The 23,194-nt window shown below is 37.4% G+C and overlaps 1 protein-coding gene across 2 annotated transcripts in view; it reads right to left on the reverse strand.

The window, feature by feature from the left end:
* The window catches only part of megf10 (multiple EGF like domains 10), a 59,871-nt gene that overhangs the window by 25,106 nt on the left and 11,571 nt on the right, over positions 1–23,194 (reverse strand). For both annotated transcript variants that reach the window (NM_001079258.1, XM_031902171.1), the window contains 4 exon segments: positions 9,156–9,248; positions 15,127–15,227; positions 15,754–15,855; positions 17,840–17,970. In NM_001079258.1, coding sequence (NP_001072726.1) covers positions 9,156–9,248; positions 15,127–15,227; positions 15,754–15,855; positions 17,840–17,952 — 409 coding nt within the window. In that variant the 5' untranslated portion in view covers positions 17,953–17,970.

The raw sequence follows: 23,194 nt of genomic DNA on the forward strand, positions 1-23,194 counted from the left end.
TTGACTTCAAGCATGCATAGTCTATGGGCAGAAATGGCTAAATGAGGAATTTGCTCGGGGACAGGGCAGCAGCAATACCTTTTGAATCAAATATCCTTGTAGCACAGGCACTGTATGACACATATGTACTAGAGGCCAAAGGCACACAGCACCGGATTTCACACTTACAGGGCACTCTATCAGTGGGTCACAGGAAAGTTGAGGGTCACCTTAACCCTCAGTGTAGGAACACCATTCCCACACAGAGTGCCTTTTTTATCAAATCCCCAAGGATTTCAGTGCAGCCTGTGCTTTGTGCCTGAATCCAGCACAAGATGAAAACTCAATTCTTGAGTACAAAGGCCTGCAAATAGGGGACAAAGTGCATAAAAATGCCAGTTTGCACACTTTTTTGTACTTTTCCCACTGCCCCACACTTCAGGTGGCCATACACTAACACTAACATCCTTTCGTTTTGGCAAGGTCGCCAAACAAGTGGATCTTTCTCGCAATATGCCCACATAAGGTGCGTTGGAGCAAGGACATATGAGCCAATGGGGTCCTCAGTCCGATGGTAAAATCAAACCTGTCGATGTTGATCGGGTAGGCCTGTGGGAGGGCCCCATACGTAGCCAGATTAGACGGAAGGACACAAATCGCCAGCTTAAATCTGCCCGTGTATGGCATCTTTTAGTAAATGAGACCTCAAAAGTCTTTAAAACACTACAAACAAATACAGTTTTCTGGAGGGAAATAGGGGAACACTATTGATTCATTGCTGTGGGATCAGAGTTCTTTTGCAATGTTTACCTGTTTATGAAATAGAATAAGAAAAAACTTAAAATCCTACAGCTAGTGCTGTAGATTCTATGGTATGTTGCACAAAGGGTTAAACAAGGCAAAAACTGTTGATTTAAAAACAGGTAGTAAACCACTTCAAACATTGATTTTTAAAATAACATAGGTGCATTTATGGTCAATGTATCTAATTCTAAATTTAGTTTAGCAGCTATAGTACATTCTAATTAAACTATTGTAATTGCATTTGCTGTGATTTTCACAAACGTGTTGACTTATTTTATTGTCACTTGGGTGACCTTATTTTATTGTCACTTGGGTGGCCTTTCTAAGACTTCTTAACATAATCCCTGTGTTGTGGGGACAATTATCCCTGGCTAAGTGGCAATATTGCTGCTCCTCACATGATCTTACTGCTCTTCCGCATTCAGCCTAGTATATGCAGTGGACTGTTAAGGTATTTGGTTAATACCATGTACTATTCACTTGTCATGGCTAATGTTTTTCTATGTTTTACCCAACAATATTAAATATTTATGCTGTATTTAATTGCCTAAGATTATAGAAGCAGCACTGCTTACATGATGGTATATGATCATTTATTTAATTAGGATCATATGTTTAGGGGCTATCCTCATAACAAGGATTTGGTAGACACCCAGAAAGACATATTTATACTGGCAAAGGGATCACTGTGACATCGACTAGACAGAGGAGTTAAATTAATCTTCATGCTAAATCAACTTTGTGCGGCACATGAAGCCCAGTCTAGCGATTGCACTTGTGTGCAGTTGGCATCCTGCGGCAGTTCCACATTCCTCCGGGGCTTGGGTAAATCAGTGCTTTACACCTTCTTATTGCTTTCTTTCACAGTCTCCTGCAGTAAGCATTTGACTTAGAGTAAAACCCCAGTGACAGACTTTAAGACACAGGAAATATCTTTCTGACCAGCCCAGTCTGAGGAACTGAAAGTGACCGCCAGACAGGATAGCTGCTTCAGCTGTTCCAAATAAATTATCTAAACCACCCGGCCGTGGGCAGGAGATGATTCACGCATGGCTGTGCTATGGAGAGGGGGCGCTGCCAGCATGGGTGTGTTTTTTACTGGCATTAAACCTTTATGCTTCCTAAATCTCTAGGCCCATTCCTTGCTCTATGGGATTTAGCCACATTTAGCTCAATAACTTCTGACAGTTACAGTTGTGAACCACAATTACAAGTATTGCAAATATTTAGAAAGAAACCTCAACCTTCTTTTGGGTTCTGGCAAGAACCATTGTTGTGACTTTCCTGAAAAGAAATGCCAAAGGATTTAATCTCAGTGACTAAAATATGAAGAGCTTCCAGAAGTACATAACCCTGGGATATCACCAGGAGCACATCTTTTTGTGTCCTCAGGCAATAACAAGCACTAATTGTCCTACTTGTAAACACTGACACAAATGAAAGAGATATTGATGAACTCACTTTCCCTGGCCCCATGTTTTACCATTTATTAAAACTTGATCCAAACTAAGATAAAATGAATCCTTATTGGCAAAACAATCCTATTGGGTTTATTTACAATTGAAATTATTTTTTAGTAGACTTAAAGTTTGGAGATTCTATATTATCTGGAAAACTGCACGTCCTGTGCATTCCGGATAACAGGTCCCATACCTGTATAATTGTTAATACATTCATAAATTGCTAATAAATGCCATTTTATAAAAACCATTAATGTAGCCATTTGCAGTGGCACCAAAAAAAAATCTGCAAGATTTATAGCAGATTATGCAGCTAACCTAAATGAGCACCAAAAAACTCACAACTCGCCAGATATAATGCTCGAACTAACTGCTACGCTTTTAGTAGCAGTAGCAATGAGACAAATTTGTCTCATTTCACTTTAGTAAACATGGGAGTGGCGTTAATTTTGGCTCAACAATTTCACAGTGATAATTGGCAATGGTTTATATACAGTTATTACAAACTTTAGTAAATGGGTGCCAATACCTGTAAGATAGACGAGTTGGCAGAACTCAGTCAGTAACCTCAGTCACATGGCCTAGGGACTTTTAAAAGGACAAAAGTTGGATTTTTTTTGTATGGAAAGGTTGCAATAACAACAGCTGCTTCCTAACTGAATTCAAATCTTTATTTGGGTTACACACTGTCAGATGGGATGCAATTTAATCTGATTTGGGAATAGAAGGTCTGTTTAGAAAGTTCAAGGTGGCACCTTAAATTACACTGCCCCTTTATCACTTTCATTTTAACCTTATTTTAAAGTTAAAAGCCACATTATGGTTGGCTACTTTATCTATTTGGAGACTTACTTTTCCCTCAAGGCATCTAATGTCATCATTTATCCTTTACCTCCCCTAGCTCAGACAGAACTGCAGATTCAGTATATTTCTTGTTTTTTGCCAGATTACATATGCTTGAATGTAAATTATATTACATCTGTTTGGATAATAAAAAAACTGAATGAACACTAAAAGAGATATCAAAACGCACTACAGGTACCAAAATATGCACAGCAAAAGGTGCAACTTGCCCTTAGGCTGGAAGTTATCATGTAAACAGAGCTGGGGAGTGCATATCCCTAATGAACAGAAGATTGAGTCTAGGCTAACCACATGTGGTAACGTATTTAAAGGTTAATGTTAATAGCATCTTAGTTCCAGTTTTCCAATACTCTAGATTAAAAGGCATGATAACATACCCACTAATGTCAGATTTATATACCTACATCAACCAATCATTTATTAAGGCACATTGCCCATAATCATAAAAATAATCTGTGCCATGGCCATGTTCTTGTATGAAGCATAAGACGATTGTCTATTAACTGTGCCCTTACTAGTATAAGAAAAGCTATGTACCTGGCATAAAGCAACTCCTGCTTTGCAATGCGGCTTTTTAATAGAGAAGGGGATCTTAATTTTAAACCTTTGTCTGTTCGAGATCCATTTACTCCTCCTTGTGCTTTCCTGACCCTATGGCAACTGTTCACTCAGGCACAATGTCCTGCCTGGTAGAGAAAGCCTGCAAGAAACTAGGCTATTCTGCTATTTTGTTAAAGCTTTTTGAGCCATGAAGAACACATACAATAGATACATGTAGCTTTTTATTCTTTGGAGAACTGAAGTTATTTTCCATTTGCATGCTCTCCAAGTCCCTTTAATGTCAATAATCACCCATTTCCTGAGGCGCAATTTATTTTTTGATTCGCACACTAGATTTGTAAAGTGCTAAGGAATTAAAGATTAGTGGCTCTGGCCTGCCCAGTGAGCATTATTTGTTCGTTAGGAAATAACCAAATATTCCAAATATTGGAACTAGGGAACAGTTTTATTAGATGGATTCATTGCATGGATGCACAAAAGATAATCAGGCATCAAGCTGCTTTTTAATTTGCTCTGTGTTTAGACATAATAAACTCCATTATGCAGGGAAATAATAGAACAAGTTGATATTTGCAATGTTTAAGGTCTTCAATGTATCTATGTTTGTTCTGGTACATAGGGAACAATGCTTTTTATTTCCTATATGTGAAAATAACATTGGCACTGGCAAAATGCCAATGTAAACATACAAAATTATCAACATTTTCTTTTTTTAATGTTAAATTGTTTGTGTCCCAAGTTTAAAATAATATTTGAATTCATTTTTTTGCTGTAAATGTTTGAGATCATTAGAAATGGAAAGCAAAGTGAACAGGAAAATATGTATTTGTTAAAAAGAAAATGATCGTTCTTTTTTAGTGATAAAGGAGAGGATGTTCTAACCCCTTGGAAGTTCCTCTGTGGACAAGCAATGATTACACTACATGTAGTTTGGGCTTCTAGAAAACTGAGATAGTGCCTGAATTGAAGTGTGCTCCCATGGTTGGAGTAGATTCTACCCTTCCTAAACTTAGGGCTCCGGGCACCATACCCTACTATTAATTAGGGGCTGTACCTCTCAGAGTTGTATTTCATGCTATGGATTCATATGGGAAACTTTTTTTGCATAGTACATGAGTAAGATCCATTATCCAGAAATCCATTATCCAGAGAGCTTCGAATTACAGGAAGACCATCTCCCATAGTCAAACAATTCTACTTTTTTAAGATGATTTCCTTTTTCTCTGTAATAATAAAACAGTACCTTGTACTTGATCCCAACTAAGATATAATCACTCCTCATTGGAGGCAAAACAATCCAATCCAATTATATCTTATGTGGGATCCTATTAGGTTTATTTAATGTTTAAATTATTTTTAGTGGACTTAAGGTATGGAGATCCAAATTCTGGAAAGATCCTTTATCTGGAAAACCCCAGGTCCTGAGCATTCTGGATAACAGGTTCCATACCTTTACTTTCCTGAAACCCAATACACTGAACTGTATAATATGTGTGTTTATGTGTGTGTGTATACAATTAGTTTGAAATTCTTCATCCTAAAATGGTTATTTTCCCAAAAGTTATATCTTTAGAGAGATTAGTGAGTATCTTAAAGTGATACTGACACCAGAAATTAAACCTTTTTTTACATCTATCATAACATTGTCTTTGCATGACCTTCATTTTTGCCATAAAAGTATTTACCCAATGCTTTTATATTACCTGTCTGATCTCCTGTGTTCTCCTATAAGAGAGCTGCCATATTTGTCCAGCAGGAGGCCGTTAGCATTAGAAGCTATAACTGACAGGCTGAGAAGGGTTGGTCAGGTTGGCAAAACAGTCAGGTTTAGGAATTTCAAGTAACAATTATTTATAAAAGCAAATCTCTCAGCGAAAATCAATCAACATGACCTATAGGCAACTTTTTATGTACATTCATATTTTGAGGAGTCATTTTTTAGTGTCAGTATCACTTTAAGATTAATTTCATTAATATCCATGGTGTTTTGTTTGTAGAAGAGCACTCCTTGCTACTAAAATGCCCATAAAATAAACTATGGAGGGTGCAGCATACAACATAAGTTTGTAGTTGCATATGCCACATTGCTATTACCATTTGGAAAATACATAAACTCACTGCAGGCACAGAAACAAGTGCAATATGATCCTGCTCACAAGAGTTATATAGCTATCCAGAGGGAAGGAGTGAATGGTGGGTCTGCACACTATACTGCATTATTTGTTGTTCCCTATCAATAATAGCTAGTTTTATTAACTTATTAATGACAAAATATTTACTCATGATATTAAACTGTTCTTAGAAAGTATTTATAGAGAATTCATCATGTTCTGCAGTATATTTGTACAGATAAATATTAGAATCAAGGGCATAGTTTATTGTTCTGGCTTGCTTGTCCATTCCTGTTGCCTTGTAATGTTGCTACAGGGAACAACCTGGCATTGCTATTTATCCAAGAAAATTCTTGGTGGGTAGGCTCATTTCCTGGACCAACTATTGGCAGAAGTCACAGAATTCCAGGTGTGGTCTAATTATAAGAAGGCAGATTAGTTTAAAAACTCAATAAATTATTTCCAGAGGGCATTATTAATTCTTAGGGCAGTCTGTTCTCCTCTCTAGCAAAGGCCTGTCAACAAAAATGAACAGATGTCAATAGCTCAGGCTAATTTTCCTTCAGGTTAAGCTATTGGTGCTGTAATAAACCATCTAGATAAAAGCTAAATGATTCTGCTATGTGTTTTGCGAGCCTTCTGCTGTTATTCTGAGTAATTCAGGAATCTCTTCCATAACAGATATGGCATAGAGGGTGCTTTGTTGTTGTTGTGACCCTTTCAAGGTGGCCTACAGACTTGCTAAAAATGTTGGGCCATAGTGCAGCACATTTCCAGTTGAACACCCTAGGTGCCATATTGCTATAGCAAGACAGGTCTGTGTTTTTGTTGCGGTTGTTTGTTTGTATTGCTTTGGCCAGGAAAGAAAACAAGACTTATAAGTCACATAAGAAGCAGAGAATGCATTCCCTGTATATAAACGAGAAAGAAAAAGATACTCAAGAAATACTTATTATTTAATAGCAGCACGGTGGCACAGTAGTTAGTAGCGCCTGTGTCTGTGAATGTTTCCTCCCACACCCCAAAAACATACAGGCAGGTTAATTGGCTCCTGATGAAATGTACCATTATCCATGTGATAGGGACCTAAATTGTAAGCTCCACTGGGGCAGGGAATGATGTATAAAGTCTGTAAAGCTGCTATATAAATAATGCATAATATTAATACTCCTCCCCAGTTTCTTGATAGACTCTGTTGAGTCTATTAAGAAATGCCTGCTAGTGATTGTCGGTTTAGTAGGCATTTGGCTGTGTTAGCTATAGCTTTTCTCTATGCTTCTTTGTCTTCTATAGGTTTTTGCATGGGAGCATTAACACAAAGAATAAATATATATGCCTTGATGGAAAGTATACATTAGAGCAGCTCTGAAGCTTTATCCATAGAGGATTTCTGCAAACTACTGCCCCCTTACACAAAAAAAGAAAATTCAATACATCTTATTTCCAAACCTCTGCAAAGAGTATATGTGATGCTGATAGTATTTGATGGATGAGCTGATAGAATAGCTTCAAGGGATGATTTCAGCACATCTCCGTTCAGATTATACTAGACTGCCCTATTGTGTTTGGTCAATAAATCTTTATTCATTTAATTAAACAGAATGAATGAATGCCGGCAAGTGAAGAGTTTTATAATGGAGTAGTTGTTTTTTTATACAGTTTAAAGAAAATTTGTACTCATATCAAAATGCTTATCAAGTTTCACCTAAATTGACTTTCCTGTTGCAATATTGCTAATGATCCACACCAGTCGCAATATAACTGCCAGAATGTCACCAGTACTACCACTGGGACCTACTGAAATGCCCTGCTAAAGCAAATAAAATTTAGAAACAAAGAAAATTTAGACGCAAAGAAAATTCAGACACAAAGAAATTTTAAAAGAATAGGGCCAACTATATAATTTCTGTAGAAAATGTGATTAAAACTTAGTAAGTTATATGTCAGTAATGCGGAATTATTTGCTAACCTTAGGTATGCATAATATAACTAGATATGCAATTCTCTTAGTCTGCATAGCCTGCAAGAACTTCTGGACAGCTAGGAGATAGGTTACGAGATAAAGGTAGTGTTCTCCATTATTCAGCAGATGCAAATAAATAAAATGAAGGACTACAGCAGGAAAAATGATGGTGCGCTTCAAGGATCCAGTAGATCCAATGTTCCTAATAATGGTAGCTATAGCTGTGTAAAAGCTACTTAAAATGTTGCCCAGTAAGCCTTAGGTGAGCAATAACACAAACAAGTGTCAGCTTAACAGCACCGGATTTAAAGATGTTACGTTCCTAGGCCACTTGTATCCCTGTTCCCGGGCAACACCCTCTCAGCCCCCCACGCGCTCACACATTCCCACTCGCACAACCCTCACTTTCTCTCCGCCCCTGCTACAGCAGTTCCTCCTATTGCCAGAGCATGGGAACTAGGTGGACTGGAGATTCAGCAGTTGCCAAAATCTCCCACCCAGTCCCCAGTTAAGATGCAACCAGTGGGCAGCATGCCTTCCCCATATCTTTGCTGCCCTAAACCCAGGCCTTTGTGGCCTTGCCACAAATCAGGGCCTGCAGCTAAAAAGTTCCTACAGACACCATGTTGCTTTTGAAACTCGCAGAGCAAGCTAAGATCAAACAGGGTCACTTAGTTATCTGTGTGACCCTAGTGTACCAGGATAACCTGTAAGGGAGTTTGTAGTTATATCTACTAATGGAAAACAAAATAGCTTGTGCTGGGAGCTGTACAATATAAAAGACTAAAGGGCCCAGGTTGGACAACACTAATATAAAGCATAGGTCTGCCTTCTCTCCTCACCCCCTTATCACTAACAAGAGTTGTCAGGGCACCACTCTACAGGGCAGTCACCCCTTTTGGGCCCTTCTTTTCAGCTCTTCAAGACACAATATATTGGCAGTGGTCCAAAATGCCTGTGGTCTCAGTTTGAATTTATCCATGTCTGGCCCAGTGAATAAGTTATCATATAACATATTAGAGTGCATATTTGTTTACCAGGAAATAACCCATTTTTTCTCACCTCAATAGTCTCTCTTACTTGTACCTATTATAATCTTATAAACAGAAGCTTTCAGTATTCAACTGCCCTGTTGTTTAGCTTTTAAATTACCTTTGTAACAGATATACCCAGCATTAGTATTTAGAGGATGTTGCTTTAGCCCACAAATCCCATTCAACAAAAAAAAATAGTTCTCCATTTTGTTCCACACCACAGATTTCTCTAGCAATTACACTGCACTTGCAGAACAGGGCATGGTTCTTCTCGGTAGTCAAAGTGCCAAAGTCCAAACACAGTGTTCAACTCATTCCCAGACATGGGGACAAAAGAGCAGAAACATTTGGAGACAAGCAAGAACAGCTGGAGACTTACCACTGGAGCAGTTGGGCCCTCCCCACCCTGGCTCACACTGACAGGTGTTGGGAGCAATGCAGCGACCATGGACACATTTATCAGCACAGTGAGCTGTCAGAAAAGAGATCAGAAACAGGAGTAAATAAAACTGCGCAGGGCACAGCTGTCCTGTTGGCTTAGCCACACTTCCACTGAACACAAGACATTGTAACAGATTGACTGTGTTTACAAACAAAGTATTTATATATTGATTCAACAAATTTCCATTTATGATATTAATCAGTAGATTTAAACGCTGAATTATTTCTAATTAGTATGTTATACAAGAGATACAATAAGAAGCAGCAGCTGCTGGGTAGTAACTCAGAGTATAAATGAAAAAGGGACAGACACAAGACTTACCAAGAAAGACATTCAAGTTCAAAGCTACAGAGTATTTATTTACGTAGTGGGGGATATTCCGATTTATATACTATGGGGGGGTGACATAGCAAAGTAAATACAAATCATATTTTCACTCTGTCCTTCTCATAAATTTCCAGTTGTTCAGTCCTGTTACTACAGAGGCCAAAAAGAGGGATATACAAAGTGTGTTTTGAAAACAGAGTGAAGAACCAGTATAAGAATCAATGAATGCATACTAATACTAATACAGAAGCCTGCACGCTGGGTCAGTATTTCTTCCCGTCAGTGTTCCCTCTAATTTTTTTTGTGTGCACTTTTTAAAATCATGTGTGCTCTTTAAAAAACATGTGTGCGCAGTACAAAATTATATGTTTTCATTATTTGTGCAAACCACAATGTATTGTGTGCTCTGGTCTCAAAATTTGTGTGCATGCAGCTAAGAGGGAACATTGCTTCCCATATACCTCTTACACTATAAAGTTATGTGATTTACCAACAGTGGGCAGTAAGCCACAGCAACGAATCAGTGATTGGCATTGGCAAGCCAGCTGCAGGAAGAATAGCGAAATGTAACATTTTATTGGTTACCAAAGTTTACTGCACAAGGGCAAAAGTTTCCAAATGTAACTGTTTACAAACAACAAATCTTTCCCATGTATTTACTGAATGAGGGAACATTTAAATCAGGGTTTGGTTCTTAAGGTGGCCATACACGGGCAGAGTTGAGCTGCAGATTTGAGTCCTTTAGACCGGTTTACCAGCTTATCTGCCCATCTATGGGTGTATGGGGAAAATTGACCATATGTTGTATTGCCAGGTTTGATTTTACAGTCAGATTGGGGACTGCATCAGCTAATTTATGTGGTCCAATATAGCCTATGCCTGCCTTTGTAATTAGATCATTTGGACGAAATTATCCCGATAGTGCCTTAGGTGGGCATATCGGGAAAAGATCCATTCATTTTGCAAGGTCAACATATATGGCCACCTTTAGTTTGACAAATCTGTTGAGTTGAGCTCACTTCCTGCTGAAAGTCTGCAGGCAGTAGATGTCCCAAATAGCAGTTTATAATGGTCCACCTAAGGACTACAAATACAGTTTACCGCCACCACAATTTACCACCACCACCCATGTTCCATATCCCAGATAGATACCGTACCCTTATCTACATAACAAGGTATATTTATGAAAGACTGAACATTTTCCATGAGATCTTCTAATAGCATTTAGAAGATATGCTTGAAGAAAGCAAAAACAGAAAAGTACATAAACATGGGACAGGTCATTACCAGATCTAGTTAAAACATGAAGAGAGGGAAAAGGATAAGAGAAAGAGGAGAGTGCTTAGGGGCTCCTGAGTCTAACATTCCCCAGTGGATCCATGTCACCCTGGTCTGGCACTGAATAATATCCATCCATCAGGCTAACATATATTGGAGAGGGGCTGAAATAATAACTAAGACTTTAATATTCAAATTCTTTATTACAGTCTATGAAAGCTATGGCACCATTAAAATATAAATAAAGTTCAAAGGCTATTTCTTTTTGAGAGGCTTTCTTTCTAGTTTTCTGGAACAACCTCTAAAAATGTCAGACTTAAATAAATATCAGAAACGGTTAACTATATCTCAAACAAGCAAGCAAACTAAAAAGATTTCCTTATATTGGACAGTACCCAAAAACCAATCCATGCCGCCAACTGGATGCCACTGCGAAGGATTTCCCACCCTAACTGATTATTCAGCAGGCCCTAACACCAAGCAGATTTTCATACTTGGAAGTGCCAAGAACTGGAACCATAAACCACTACAAAGAGAAGCATTTATACTCCATAAGCAGCGTTATATACATAGAGGAAGTCCATAATGAGCTTACAGCCGCAATCAGTCAGGCTTTTGTAGAAGAACTCTTATGCTACATCATATCTGAATATACTGTAAATGATAACCTATCTAATTTCAAAGCATTTGATGATGTTTAATTCCTCAGTCAGTGCAGCATATGTTATTTTGTACATTAAGTGGCGGATTTATCAAAATGTGAGTTTGGGGCTTAATACATAAAAACTTGCCCACTTCTTTTCATTCCTATGGGATTTTTAGAAGTATATTTATCAAATGGTGAGTTCTAACTTTCATCCATTGATAAATACACGTCTAAAAATCCCATAGGAATGAATAGAACATGGGTGAGTTATGTATTAAGCTCTAAACTCACATTTTGATAAATCTGTCCCTAAGTAAAACTTGTAACATATTTATAAACATTTCTAAAATATTTTTCCATAGCAGCCATATAATAGTGATAACAGTACTTTCATTGATCAAACTCTGCAGAATATCTTTTAGACACAAGATTATCCTTATATAGTTAAAATGATTTACACCACCTCCTTTTTATATACAAGTGTGAATATTAATAACAGATTCTTTCCAACAGTAAAAATACGTTTCTTTAAACCCTAGTGGCCTCTAAGGCACCTAATAAACCATGAAGTATTTTGTTTGAACAGCTGCTTGTACAGTAATAATACCAATGCCAAAGTCAAATTGTAGCAGTGTTTACTGAGAATTCACTCTGAAATTGGATCTACAAATTGTGCTGAACTTATTAAATGGAGAGCCATTTGTCTCATCTCCCACTCATGGGTTAATCCTGAACCTGTCATTTACTGACACAACGTCTGATGATATGAACAAAGGACCAGTCTAAAATAAATGGATAAGGCACGCCTTGCCATAGGTGCCAGTGTCTGTTATCTCTCAATCTGAAAGAGGTTAACCATGTATTCACTATGTAAAGGTTTAGGTCTTAAACTTTAGGCCATGCAAAGGCAAAAAGGCTAGAAAAAGTTTACATTACAGGGTTATTGCACAAGTGGCAATTTGATCTCTTGTGACAGCATTCAATACACCTCTGCCCACCCAGAGTTACATCACATGCACTACCCTGAATGAGTGTTTAAAAACATAGCAGCTGGTGCCAGCAAGACCTGCATCTCTTCCTGCTAAAGTGGCCGAATCTTGGGCTTGTAGCTTAGTTTTGATCATGTCCACAAGTAGCAGTGGCCAAAGCATCTGTTTGTGGCTGTAGCCAATATTGTCTGCCCAACAATAGGCAAAATCACAAAACATTAATTGCACGAGTTAATTAAGGCAAAACTGGTTGAAGCATTCCATCTCTCTGGAATTTGGTTAGTTTCCCAATTACAGCTTGTGTTTTTTTTCTTGCGGCTCAGCCTGCAATGTACATTGCACAATTGCAATATGTTTGCCATCGGTGATTAAGGCGTCCGTTTACTAAACCGCACTAAAATTGTCTATGACTTTCTGGCGAGTATTGCAGCAAATATTCTTGTGCCAGAATATTCACTGCAGCAAAGTTTACTAAACATCGATGTTCTGGCGACAAAATATGTTTGCAAATATTTCTGCTATAAAATAGTCTTGTTTTATGGAGTTTATTATGGCAGTTTATTATGGCACAGTACCCAGCACTCACACGCAATAGGAAGTATTCGAAAATTATTCACCATTATTCACTTGTTAACCATTGAATTAACTTTTAATATGATGTAGACATTGATATTCTGAGACTATTTGCAATTGGTCTTCATTTTTTATTTTTTATGGTTTTTCAGTTATTTAGCTTTTTGTTCAGCAGCTCTCCATTTGGTATGTTAGAAGCTATCTGGTTGCTAGGGTCTTATAGTTAATGAAAACCAGCTCTAAAGTTGCTAGGAATAGGACATTTTATAACAAGGGCCATGGCACATAGGGCATCCACGCCACTTGTGTTGTGGCAGAGAAGCACCAGAAACCATTATGAATGTGTCCCATTTATACATGTTTTCCATGAATAGCAATCAGCAAGTGCAGAACACTCCACTTAGAAAATGTTAGAAGGCACAGGCTGTGAGCTGCTGCAAACAGAAGCTATGTGTTGTTGTTAACTCCCCTCTCAAGGGATTAAATGGGTCATAAAGTGCCATAAGCTTATATCCAGTATATAGTAATACTGCCCATTTACTGTAGGTACATGCAATATATTCCTGCAGACAGTGTGCCGCTCCCCTTTATATTATGCTTTGTAATATTTATTATGTGAAGCTTTGCAGAAGCTTGTACAGAGATTATAGCCAATATCTCAAAAGCATAGCCCTTCAGCTGCTGTGAGTGACAGCTCCCAGGATTCTCAGCCAGCTGTTAGGTGCTGGCAATTGTAGTTCCAAACAGCTGGAGGGCCACATGTCTGACATCCCTGGATTACAGTCTCCAGGCATCTGCCCCTGCCAATCACTCTTTACTGGTCAGCCCCTCTGGGACTTGCAGCCTTTGCAGTTTTAAGCAGAGGAAGAAAAGTTAAGGGGCCAAGATTCTGTTACCATCCATGGAAAATTCTTTTCAGTGGGTTTACAAAATAGCTCTGCAATTTAAAAATGTTTTTTTTCTTCTTCTTTTTGAAGCTTAATTTGCTTCTAACTTAATGTATTTGTATAGATAGAAAGACTGGCCTTATTTCATATATGGACATCCATTGTTATGCTTTCTAAAACTCAGGGGCAGTTAGTATAGGCAGAAATTCCTGTGATTACTGATACTGATGTGTCACCTGGCTCATTGCTGGAATGCAGATGAGAGAATGGACTGTGCTCCGTCTGTATACAGCAGGCACTCTTTAGTATCAGTACAGTGAGATCGATTAAATTGCTATGTGTCCAGTGTGCTGCATGTACACACCACAAGATAACCACAATAACAATAACCACAAGTGGATATTAAGCATAACAGAAAACAAACAAAGCCAAACCACAACGCTGCAATCCCACACTGTCCCAAAGTAAAATAAGGGCTGCTGGGTAATTGTGGATTGGTGCTAGACACAAACTATTTCATTGTGCTTAGAAAATAATGTCCAATGTAGATTAACGGACATTTTATTGTACTTAACAGGCAGATTGAATAATTTAATGAATATTATTATATATAATTTATAAATCATATTCAGTTATCGTTTATCCCCAAGCAAGCATTGGTATGTGCAGATAAAGACAAAATAACTAACCCAGGCAAATGAATAACAAAAAAAAAATCTCTGCTAAATCACAATTAACAAGGATTCAGTCATTTTTCAGGGTAGCAATAGTGCTAATTATTATACTATACTATAAAATAAATCTAAAAACACTCTTATATGTAAATTTATTTAAACAACATGAGTGATTATGCAATCTGCAATGGGAAACAATATCAGACATCAAGATCACATACATCATAAAGTCAGCCAAATCTTTCTGACAAACAAAGAGAATCCTGCAGCATAGGGCATGTTTATATAGACCATACGCTAAATAATTTGCCAGTACATAATTAACTCAAAAAGCAGTCATTGATGACATTTTGAGACACAGACACAACAATGCTAAACTAAATGCATTAAACCAGCTTCTACTTTATAACCTGATAGAATAAGAACCATTGAGCAATACAAGACGCTAATATACACAACAACACCATGCAAATGAAATAATCTCTGTGACCAACAATAACATTTAATAAGATCAGGAGGAAGCTAATTACTTACGAACACACATCTCTCTGCTTTCATAAAATCCAGGGCAGCACTGAGACTTGCGTCTGTACATTGTTTTCTCTCCCCTTCTATATGCAGTGCGGTAACTTATTCTGTGGGGTAAACGCAAATGCATGTCTTACATTTGTTCAACAGTATGTACCCACCCAGCTCTGATCATGTAGTAAATATACCTAATACAGATAAATAAGCTACAGCCCCTTAAATTGTGCATATGATTTGTATCTTTCATTAAAAGGATGTACCCTACAAACAAAAAGAGATAGTATAATGGAGGTGACGGATGCATTATCCAGAAACCTGTTATTCAGAAAGCCCCAAATTATAGAAAGGCCATCTCCCATAGACTTGAAATAATTCAAATTTGAAAAATAATTTACTTTTTCTCTGTAATAATTAAACAGTACCTTGTACTGGGTATAATTAATCCTTATTGGAGGCAAAACAGTCCTATTGGGTTCAAATTTTATTTTTAAATTATAGTATACATACAGTAAGGTATGGATATCCAAATTACAGAAAGGCCCTTATGCGGAAAACCCCATGTTCCCAGCATTCTGACCAACTGTAAAACTGGGATTTTTTGGGGGACTTTTTTTTTTAGTAATGATGACTTACCTGTGCCGAGTGCATTTGAACCAGTTCAATATGTCTGTGCAGCTGGTGTAATAAACCTGGTCATATGGATGCGAATAGGATTCCTGAACTGTAACAGAATAGCTGAAAAATAAAATTATGTGAATTCCATTAAATAACTTGGGTTAGTTAAGTGTTTGTGAACTGCCTCTAACATACGTATGTGTCTATTATATGTGCTAATACTTGTGCATTTTGCTGAAACCCAGTGATGACCAGTTCCTTTATACCCACTAAAAAACTTCTAGTTCAACTTTTTCAGGGAAGGAATTACATACCTTAAACCTTTATTTCACTTAAACATATTGAGGTATGTGTCTAGGGAAGATGTATTGGCTGACAGACAGAGTTTATTGTCCATATCATATAGTGATCATGCTCTCACGTAAAGGTTACCATACACGTTCAGATCTGGATTCGGGTCTTCTCCCGATATCCCTACATACGTGTGGGCGATATCGGAAAAATGTAGGCTAATTTGATCGTTTGGCCCTTTAGTCGGATCATCAGCTGAAGCGGTCCCCAATCTGACTAAATCTTTTAACCTGCCTGATCAATATCTGGCCAATTTCAGGCCAGATATCGGTCGGGCATGCCCCTCGTTCCTGGCCCTACATGGGCCGATAAGCTGGCGAATCGGTCCAAGGGACTTTAAGTATGCAGTAAACAGCCTCATTCTGAGAAAGATTTGCTGTTAGTCTTCATTTTTTTTATTCTTTGCTGTTTTTGAATGATTTCATTTTTTGTTCAGCAAAAATGTTTTTGCTTACACTTGCCCCCATATGTAATAAAAGACTTTGATTGTCCAGGAGAAGTAACCTGTAGCACCCAATAAAATGTTGGCTGTTAAACAGGTGCCCAGAAGATTCTACCTGCTGATTGGTTGCTGTGGGTTACTGCTCTGGGGCAAACATAGTGCCTTTTATTATATAACCCCTCTAGAATTTGAATTGTTACTGAGTTGCTAGGGGGGTGTTGGGTTTGGCACAGTTGTGCTAGATGCACCAAAACTACAGCAGCTGCACCTATTGATGCTGCTCACAAGTAAAACCCTGGAGCTACAGCCTGAAGGCAACGGAAGCTCCAGGTTTCCCCAGCATCAATAAGCTCAGCGGCGCTCGATTCAGAATGGTGTGAAGGACTGAGCAGTGCCGAGCACAACTATATGGAAGTGCAAGGAGCTCATTTTGATGCAAGTACTTTTAATGAAAGTGATTTTACACACAAATGACTCCAGGGAAATAATGAGGACCACAACTGCACTTATGGATGTACATCTCCTTTCTATATATATATATATATATATATATATATATATATATATATAAATTAAAATTTCTGACCCATTATTCGTGGACTATTTTTGGGTGGAAGTTACAATCACATTATTATAAAAGAATAGATTAGTCCATGTACACTGGAAGATGCAGAAAAAGCCATGATAACTTGTTTCAGAATGAAGTTCTGCAAAGACTGAAAGGGTTTAAATTATTTCTGGATACTGTAAAATAAAATATTGAATAATATCGCTCATTTAGACTATTTGCTATAAAGAACGCTTGCAGAGAAAGCATTTTGTAATGACTTGTTCCCTGCAAGGCTGACTGTTCTCAGTACTCTAATAATAGCAGGAAAACAGTAGAAATGGAGGCGTAACTACTTGGAAGCCATGAGAAAAGACAAATTATGTGTGAACCATATTGAGACACATGCTTTTATTTACAAACTTTTTTCATACAAATTAACTCATGGGAAAAAGAGAAACAGATGGAAACTAACAAAAGATGTCATGGTATGCCTTGACGTCTGGGTCTAGAATGGAAGGAAGTATTTTTCAAGTCAAAATTCAGCAAAATAACTGTATGTGTGAACAACAGAATAGATTAAAGAGTAAAAAAAAGTGTCCCTAAGGTCTCACCTTCAGCTGAAGGCACCAAAGGGGCATCACAAAGATACACAGCTTTTGTGATACAATAAAATTGCACAGTAATGATGATCTTGCAATGGATAGATGAATAGGGGAAGTGTAGGCCAGTTTCCAGGCACAGGGAACTGCTAGATATCTTACCTTTCCCAGTGGCTACACACATTGGGATCCTCAAGATTCAGTGATGATGTAGTTCCAAGCCATTGGAATAGAATCAGTGGGAAGATTCCCAACCATTTTAATGAATGAACCATCTTTTCAGAATAACACTCCTAAAAAATATAAATTGTTCTATATTAGTTTTGGATATTCATTAAAAACTAACAAATAGGACTACAAATATAATAATCTGCATTGCAGATACAGAAAGCTAGGCACCCAGGCAGATTCCATTTTGGAGAACTTAAAACATTTACCCTTCCCTTTACACCTTCCACACCCAAAAATTATGGCTATCTCTATGGGTTGCCAGAGAGGCTAATTGCTTTGATGGCCCCAAAATGATGTCAAAAATTAAATCTTCATCAAGGAAGCAGCTATGTAGCTTTTGTTGAACTACATATCCCAATTCCCCATCAACATTAAAATGCTATAAGGATGATACTTGAAGTTATTATTCACATCACACATCACATGTTGGAATTCCCTGAGGTGGCTTAGTTTCTGAAGTTGGAGGCATAAGCCTCCCTTGCTCTTCTTTCTCTGGCACTGCCCCTGAACAGCATAAGAACATACCTACATATTTTGACCAGAGGTCAAGCAGTCAAATATCTCTCTATACTTCTCTAGCCATGTTCATTGGTGGATGTGCAGAACAAATGAATTTTGTTTTTACATAATAAAAATAAATAGTGGCAAAGTGACTGTAAGAGAGAATCTATAATGGATTGTGTCTAATTGAACACTACCTAATTTGCTGTATTGACAAGATTCTTCAATCAACATGAAAGGTTAGGACAATAGATCCTTGGACTACTAAACCTGCTTTGTAGCCAATTCAAAAAGAGCAAGGAATGAGTTTTAGAAGGTAACTGTGGAAAGACAGTTTATTGTTATTGCATTCTTTTAAATAATGTCTTATGGTTTTGAATTTGCTACAAGAAAGCTTTTATCTTAATGGAGTTACACTGAAAGTAAAGACAACCTGTGCCCCAGTCAGATCTGATTGAGTGTAATTTTCTTCAAAAACTGGATCAGACACTAAACAAATATCTTTCATTATAAAGAACCCTGTTTTGATACACTATTTACTACAGGTGTGTTTGTAGTAAGCATGAAATAATCACTTAGAATGAGCAAGTGAAGGGGCATTCAGTAGTCAAATTATCAGTAATGATTAAATCCAATATGAAAACAGCATCTGTGTTTTGACAGTTAGCTGTGACTGACGTGAAAGGATGCCAGGCTCAGCCATGATAAACATTCTCTTTATCAACTGAACATTGACTGATGGAACAAATGCTTTCCTAGGAGCAGGTTTCAGTTGGAGTGAAAGGGTTGTTTAGATTATACATTATATTATTATTATTACATTTTACATTTACCAAACCATCATTTTTTTTTATTTAGCCTAATACTGAAATCTGATTAGGTGTTGGATACCGTTTAATATCCAACAAGTAGTAAGTAAAACAGGCATTTGTTTACAGCCCTTATAGTATAAAAATGGTTATCTAGCTTCTCTAGCTTAAAACCTTAAATATTATGTTAAAGAGGGCTTCCTGCCAATCCTGTGAGTTATTTAAAAGAAATATCATCAGCACCCCACAGAACTGCAAGTGATAAAGGGCTATATAAACACTTTTCCCCACTTTTCAGTGGGACTGTCTGCATTAACTAAATGTACGTTATGTCTGCCAATGAGCAAAACAGAAATAAATTTTCAGACTATATCATACAAATTCATCATTCTTGTGCCCATTGACTTGTACAGATGTACAGTATGCTTTGTTACATGGTGTAGCTATGACAGAGACGTGGAAGTATAATACAGATGTAGCAGTATAGACAAGAGAGGCATTTTTTAAAAACCTGTGCACACTTTAAAAAACTGGTGTACACAGTACAAAATCATGAGTTATTGTGTGTGCTGGTCTCAGAATTTGTGTGCACTCGCACAAGCACACAGCTTAGAAGGAACAGTGCTCCAGATTCTCTCCACTTAGAACACAGCTACCCTATCTCTCTCAACTGAGTCTCCAGCTGAACTATACCTTTCATACACCTTCACAAGAAATCTTGTTCGCCAGTGGTTCAAGAACAGTAGATTTACTATAGAACAAAATAAATGAAAAAGAGTACACTGGCTTCAAAGCTTCAGTATTTCTCACAAGCTTTTCACATATAGCTATGCATTCCTATGAGAAACAGTGGAGGTATCTATCAGTTTCTTCAGTACGTTAATCTAACCATAGGTGTCAGACCCAGTGTACCAATATCCAGTTGTGTCTTCTAAGGGAATGTACTCTACCCAAATATCTTCAGAGGAACTAACCCCACACTATCCCTCCTCAGTGGAGCATAGGACTGTTCATTCTAGCAACCCTGTTTATCTACCCTCCTAGAGCTTGCTATAACAGTAAAATCCTATCAAATGCTACGAACCCTTATACACTTGATTAAATTCCCACTAAAGTGTTCATACCTAAGGGTCCTGGTTTCAATTTATAAAGGCATCCTGCCTCAGGCTCCACAGCATCACCCATCCCCTCTAAAGAGAAAGAACATGGCTGCTTCTCCCTTTCTTATAAAAAGGATTACGCAAAACTCCACTCCCCCCCCCCCCCCGAATGAATAGGAACATGTAACAAAATCTGGTGTACAAAATGTAGCACCTCTTAAATAGCACTGAATGGAGATAAAGAGATATATTATGTGTGGATGTCAGCATTTCACTCTGTTTCTTGATATTGTTCTATCAGCAGTATTTTCAGTAGTTAGCCAGCATCACATATCAACTCCAATGTGATGTTGTTATATAGCATACACAATTATAACACTTACATATCTGAAGCCAGATGTCTTTTACATTTTAGTATATACTGTAGAATGACCATATAGCATGACCGTATTCCAGGGCTTAGGAAAATGAGCATGGAATAAAAAAAGTTATTGACAGGCCAAAGCAATAGTTACTGAGAACCTTGCCCCAAAATAGATTATAACCTGGAAGGAAAGAGATGATACTTGATGATTTTTTTATTTTTTTATCAACTTTCTGTGACACCTTAAAGGTTATGAAGAATTTGGACATTAAGGGGGCGATTCACTAAAGTCCGAAAAAACTAGTGTTATTTATAGCATGCGTTAAAAATATTATCACTTCTAATATTTGGAGAATTAATGATCAATCACAAAAAAGACACTTGTCTGAATTAAGAAGCAATTTTATTGTCATTATTTATGTTGCAATGACATATTTTTAAGCAATATTTTAAAGCATGCAATATATTTATGCGTTATTTCGTAGCACGCGATCTTAGCACACGCTATTACGCACGTAACTATTACTTTCTGAAAACTACCGTTCTAAAAATTACCATTTCCCTGAAAACTCAAAGATGTATCACTCTAGGGCCAACACATACTTGATTCTCCTATTCAGATTCCAGAAAAAATCCGACTGCAAACTCCATCTTGTCTTCACAAACGCTCATGAACCGCAATGATGTTTAGTAATGCCCACTCCTAGGAGGCATTAATATTCACAATATTCGCCATGTTTCATGCTTTTGACGCTTAAAATATGTCCATGAATTATGGGTTAGTATTATTTCTATTAGATAATTATTGCATAATTATTGAGATCTTTGCGCATGCGATATGACTAGTAACGCATGTGAAATTACTTTGATGAATTGTTACTTTATTAACAAACACTTTAAAACTATGCGTTAAGTGTTAATGACCTTTAGTGAATAAGCCCCAAAATGCCTTTAAAGCACGTCTTTGTCCCATGCCTTATAGCTTACAGTCTATAGTGTAGTGTAGTTTATAGGTATAATATAGTGTAGTACAGGTATGGGATCTGTTATCCATAATGCTTGGGACCTGAGGATTTTCAGATTAGGGGTCTTTCCGTAATTTGGATTTCAATTCTTTAAATCTAATACAAAATATTTTAAACATGAACTAAACCCAATAGGATTGTTAATTATAATTTTAAATTAGTAAGGATCAAGTCCAAGGTACTGGTTTATTATTACAGAGAAAAAGGAAACCATTTTTTCAAGTTTACAGTTTTTGATTTTGATGGAGTCTATGGAATATGGGCTTCCTGCAATTCGGAACTTTCTAGATAACGGATTTCCGGATAATGGGTCCCATACCTGTACAGATCTGTATATAGTTATTATATAGTGGTGTATAGTTATTTGGTTAACATGGGGGCAATTTGTTTCTCATTCTTTAAAAGATGATAATGAATAAGTTAGCTCATGGAAAATTGTTTGGGAAAATGAGTCTGAAATGAGTTCATACTGAAGCTGCCAGCTTTAATCTTAGTTAAAGGAAATTAAAGCCTACAAACCTACAATAAATATGCAGAGCACATTTCACACAGTACAAACAGAACAGATGTAGAATCTTTCATGGCCATGGAAGATCAGAAGCTTAAGAAATGAACTCATGCCTTGCCATTTTCTGATCTGTCCATTCCAAAGCAAAAAAAAAAGTATGTCACGTACTTAAAAAAATGTCAGGGGCCACGATTTAAAGGGGTACATTGAATTCCCTATTCTTCTCAATTGGTCTTCAAGTATTATAGTAGTTTCCTTTCTGCTTCTTACTATCTTTCAAAAGGCGTCACTGATCCCAGCAGGCAAAAAAACCTTTTGTGAGATACTTATCTTTCTACTCAGGCCCTCTCTATTAAAGGACATGTAAAGCCTACATTTGCCTACAATATATATCAGTTGGGCACATCTCCCCCACCCAAATGGCATTATTTGTACTGCATATATCCCATCCGTTTGCTAACACCATCACATTTTCCTTAGCAAATAGCAGCTTTCACCCAGTGCCCATTTTTCCTCTGATGTATGTATGTATGTATAACTTTATTTATAAAGCGCCACAAGGGTACGCAGCGCTGTACAGTCTTACAGAATACAAAATTACACACAGGGAGGACAAGTGATATAATAAATAAATACAATATATATATATATATATATATATATAAGTACCATGTGGTATGAGACACAGTAAGAAGGAGGTCCCTGCCCGTAGAGCTTACAATCAAAGTGATACATAATCAGTTACATTTAAATCTGCAAACAGCATACACACACAGACCCTTATTCAGCATACATTTCATCAAGAATACAGGCTCACACAGGCAGAACTGTCTCTGATAAAAGTTCTGTTTTGTTTGAGCACTGTAATGGTAAAGCTGAGCTTAGGAGAAAAAAATTGAAGCAGACAGCTAGCGCTGAGTTTCTATGGGAACCAGCAGTGCCATCTCTTCACTGGCTGCTAGACTGGGGGGGCGTGTTT

This window comes from Xenopus tropicalis, chromosome 1 (assembly GCF_000004195.4).
Source record: "Xenopus tropicalis strain Nigerian chromosome 1, UCB_Xtro_10.0, whole genome shotgun sequence".
In the NCBI taxonomy this organism is placed as follows: domain Eukaryota; kingdom Metazoa; phylum Chordata; class Amphibia; order Anura; family Pipidae; genus Xenopus; species Xenopus tropicalis.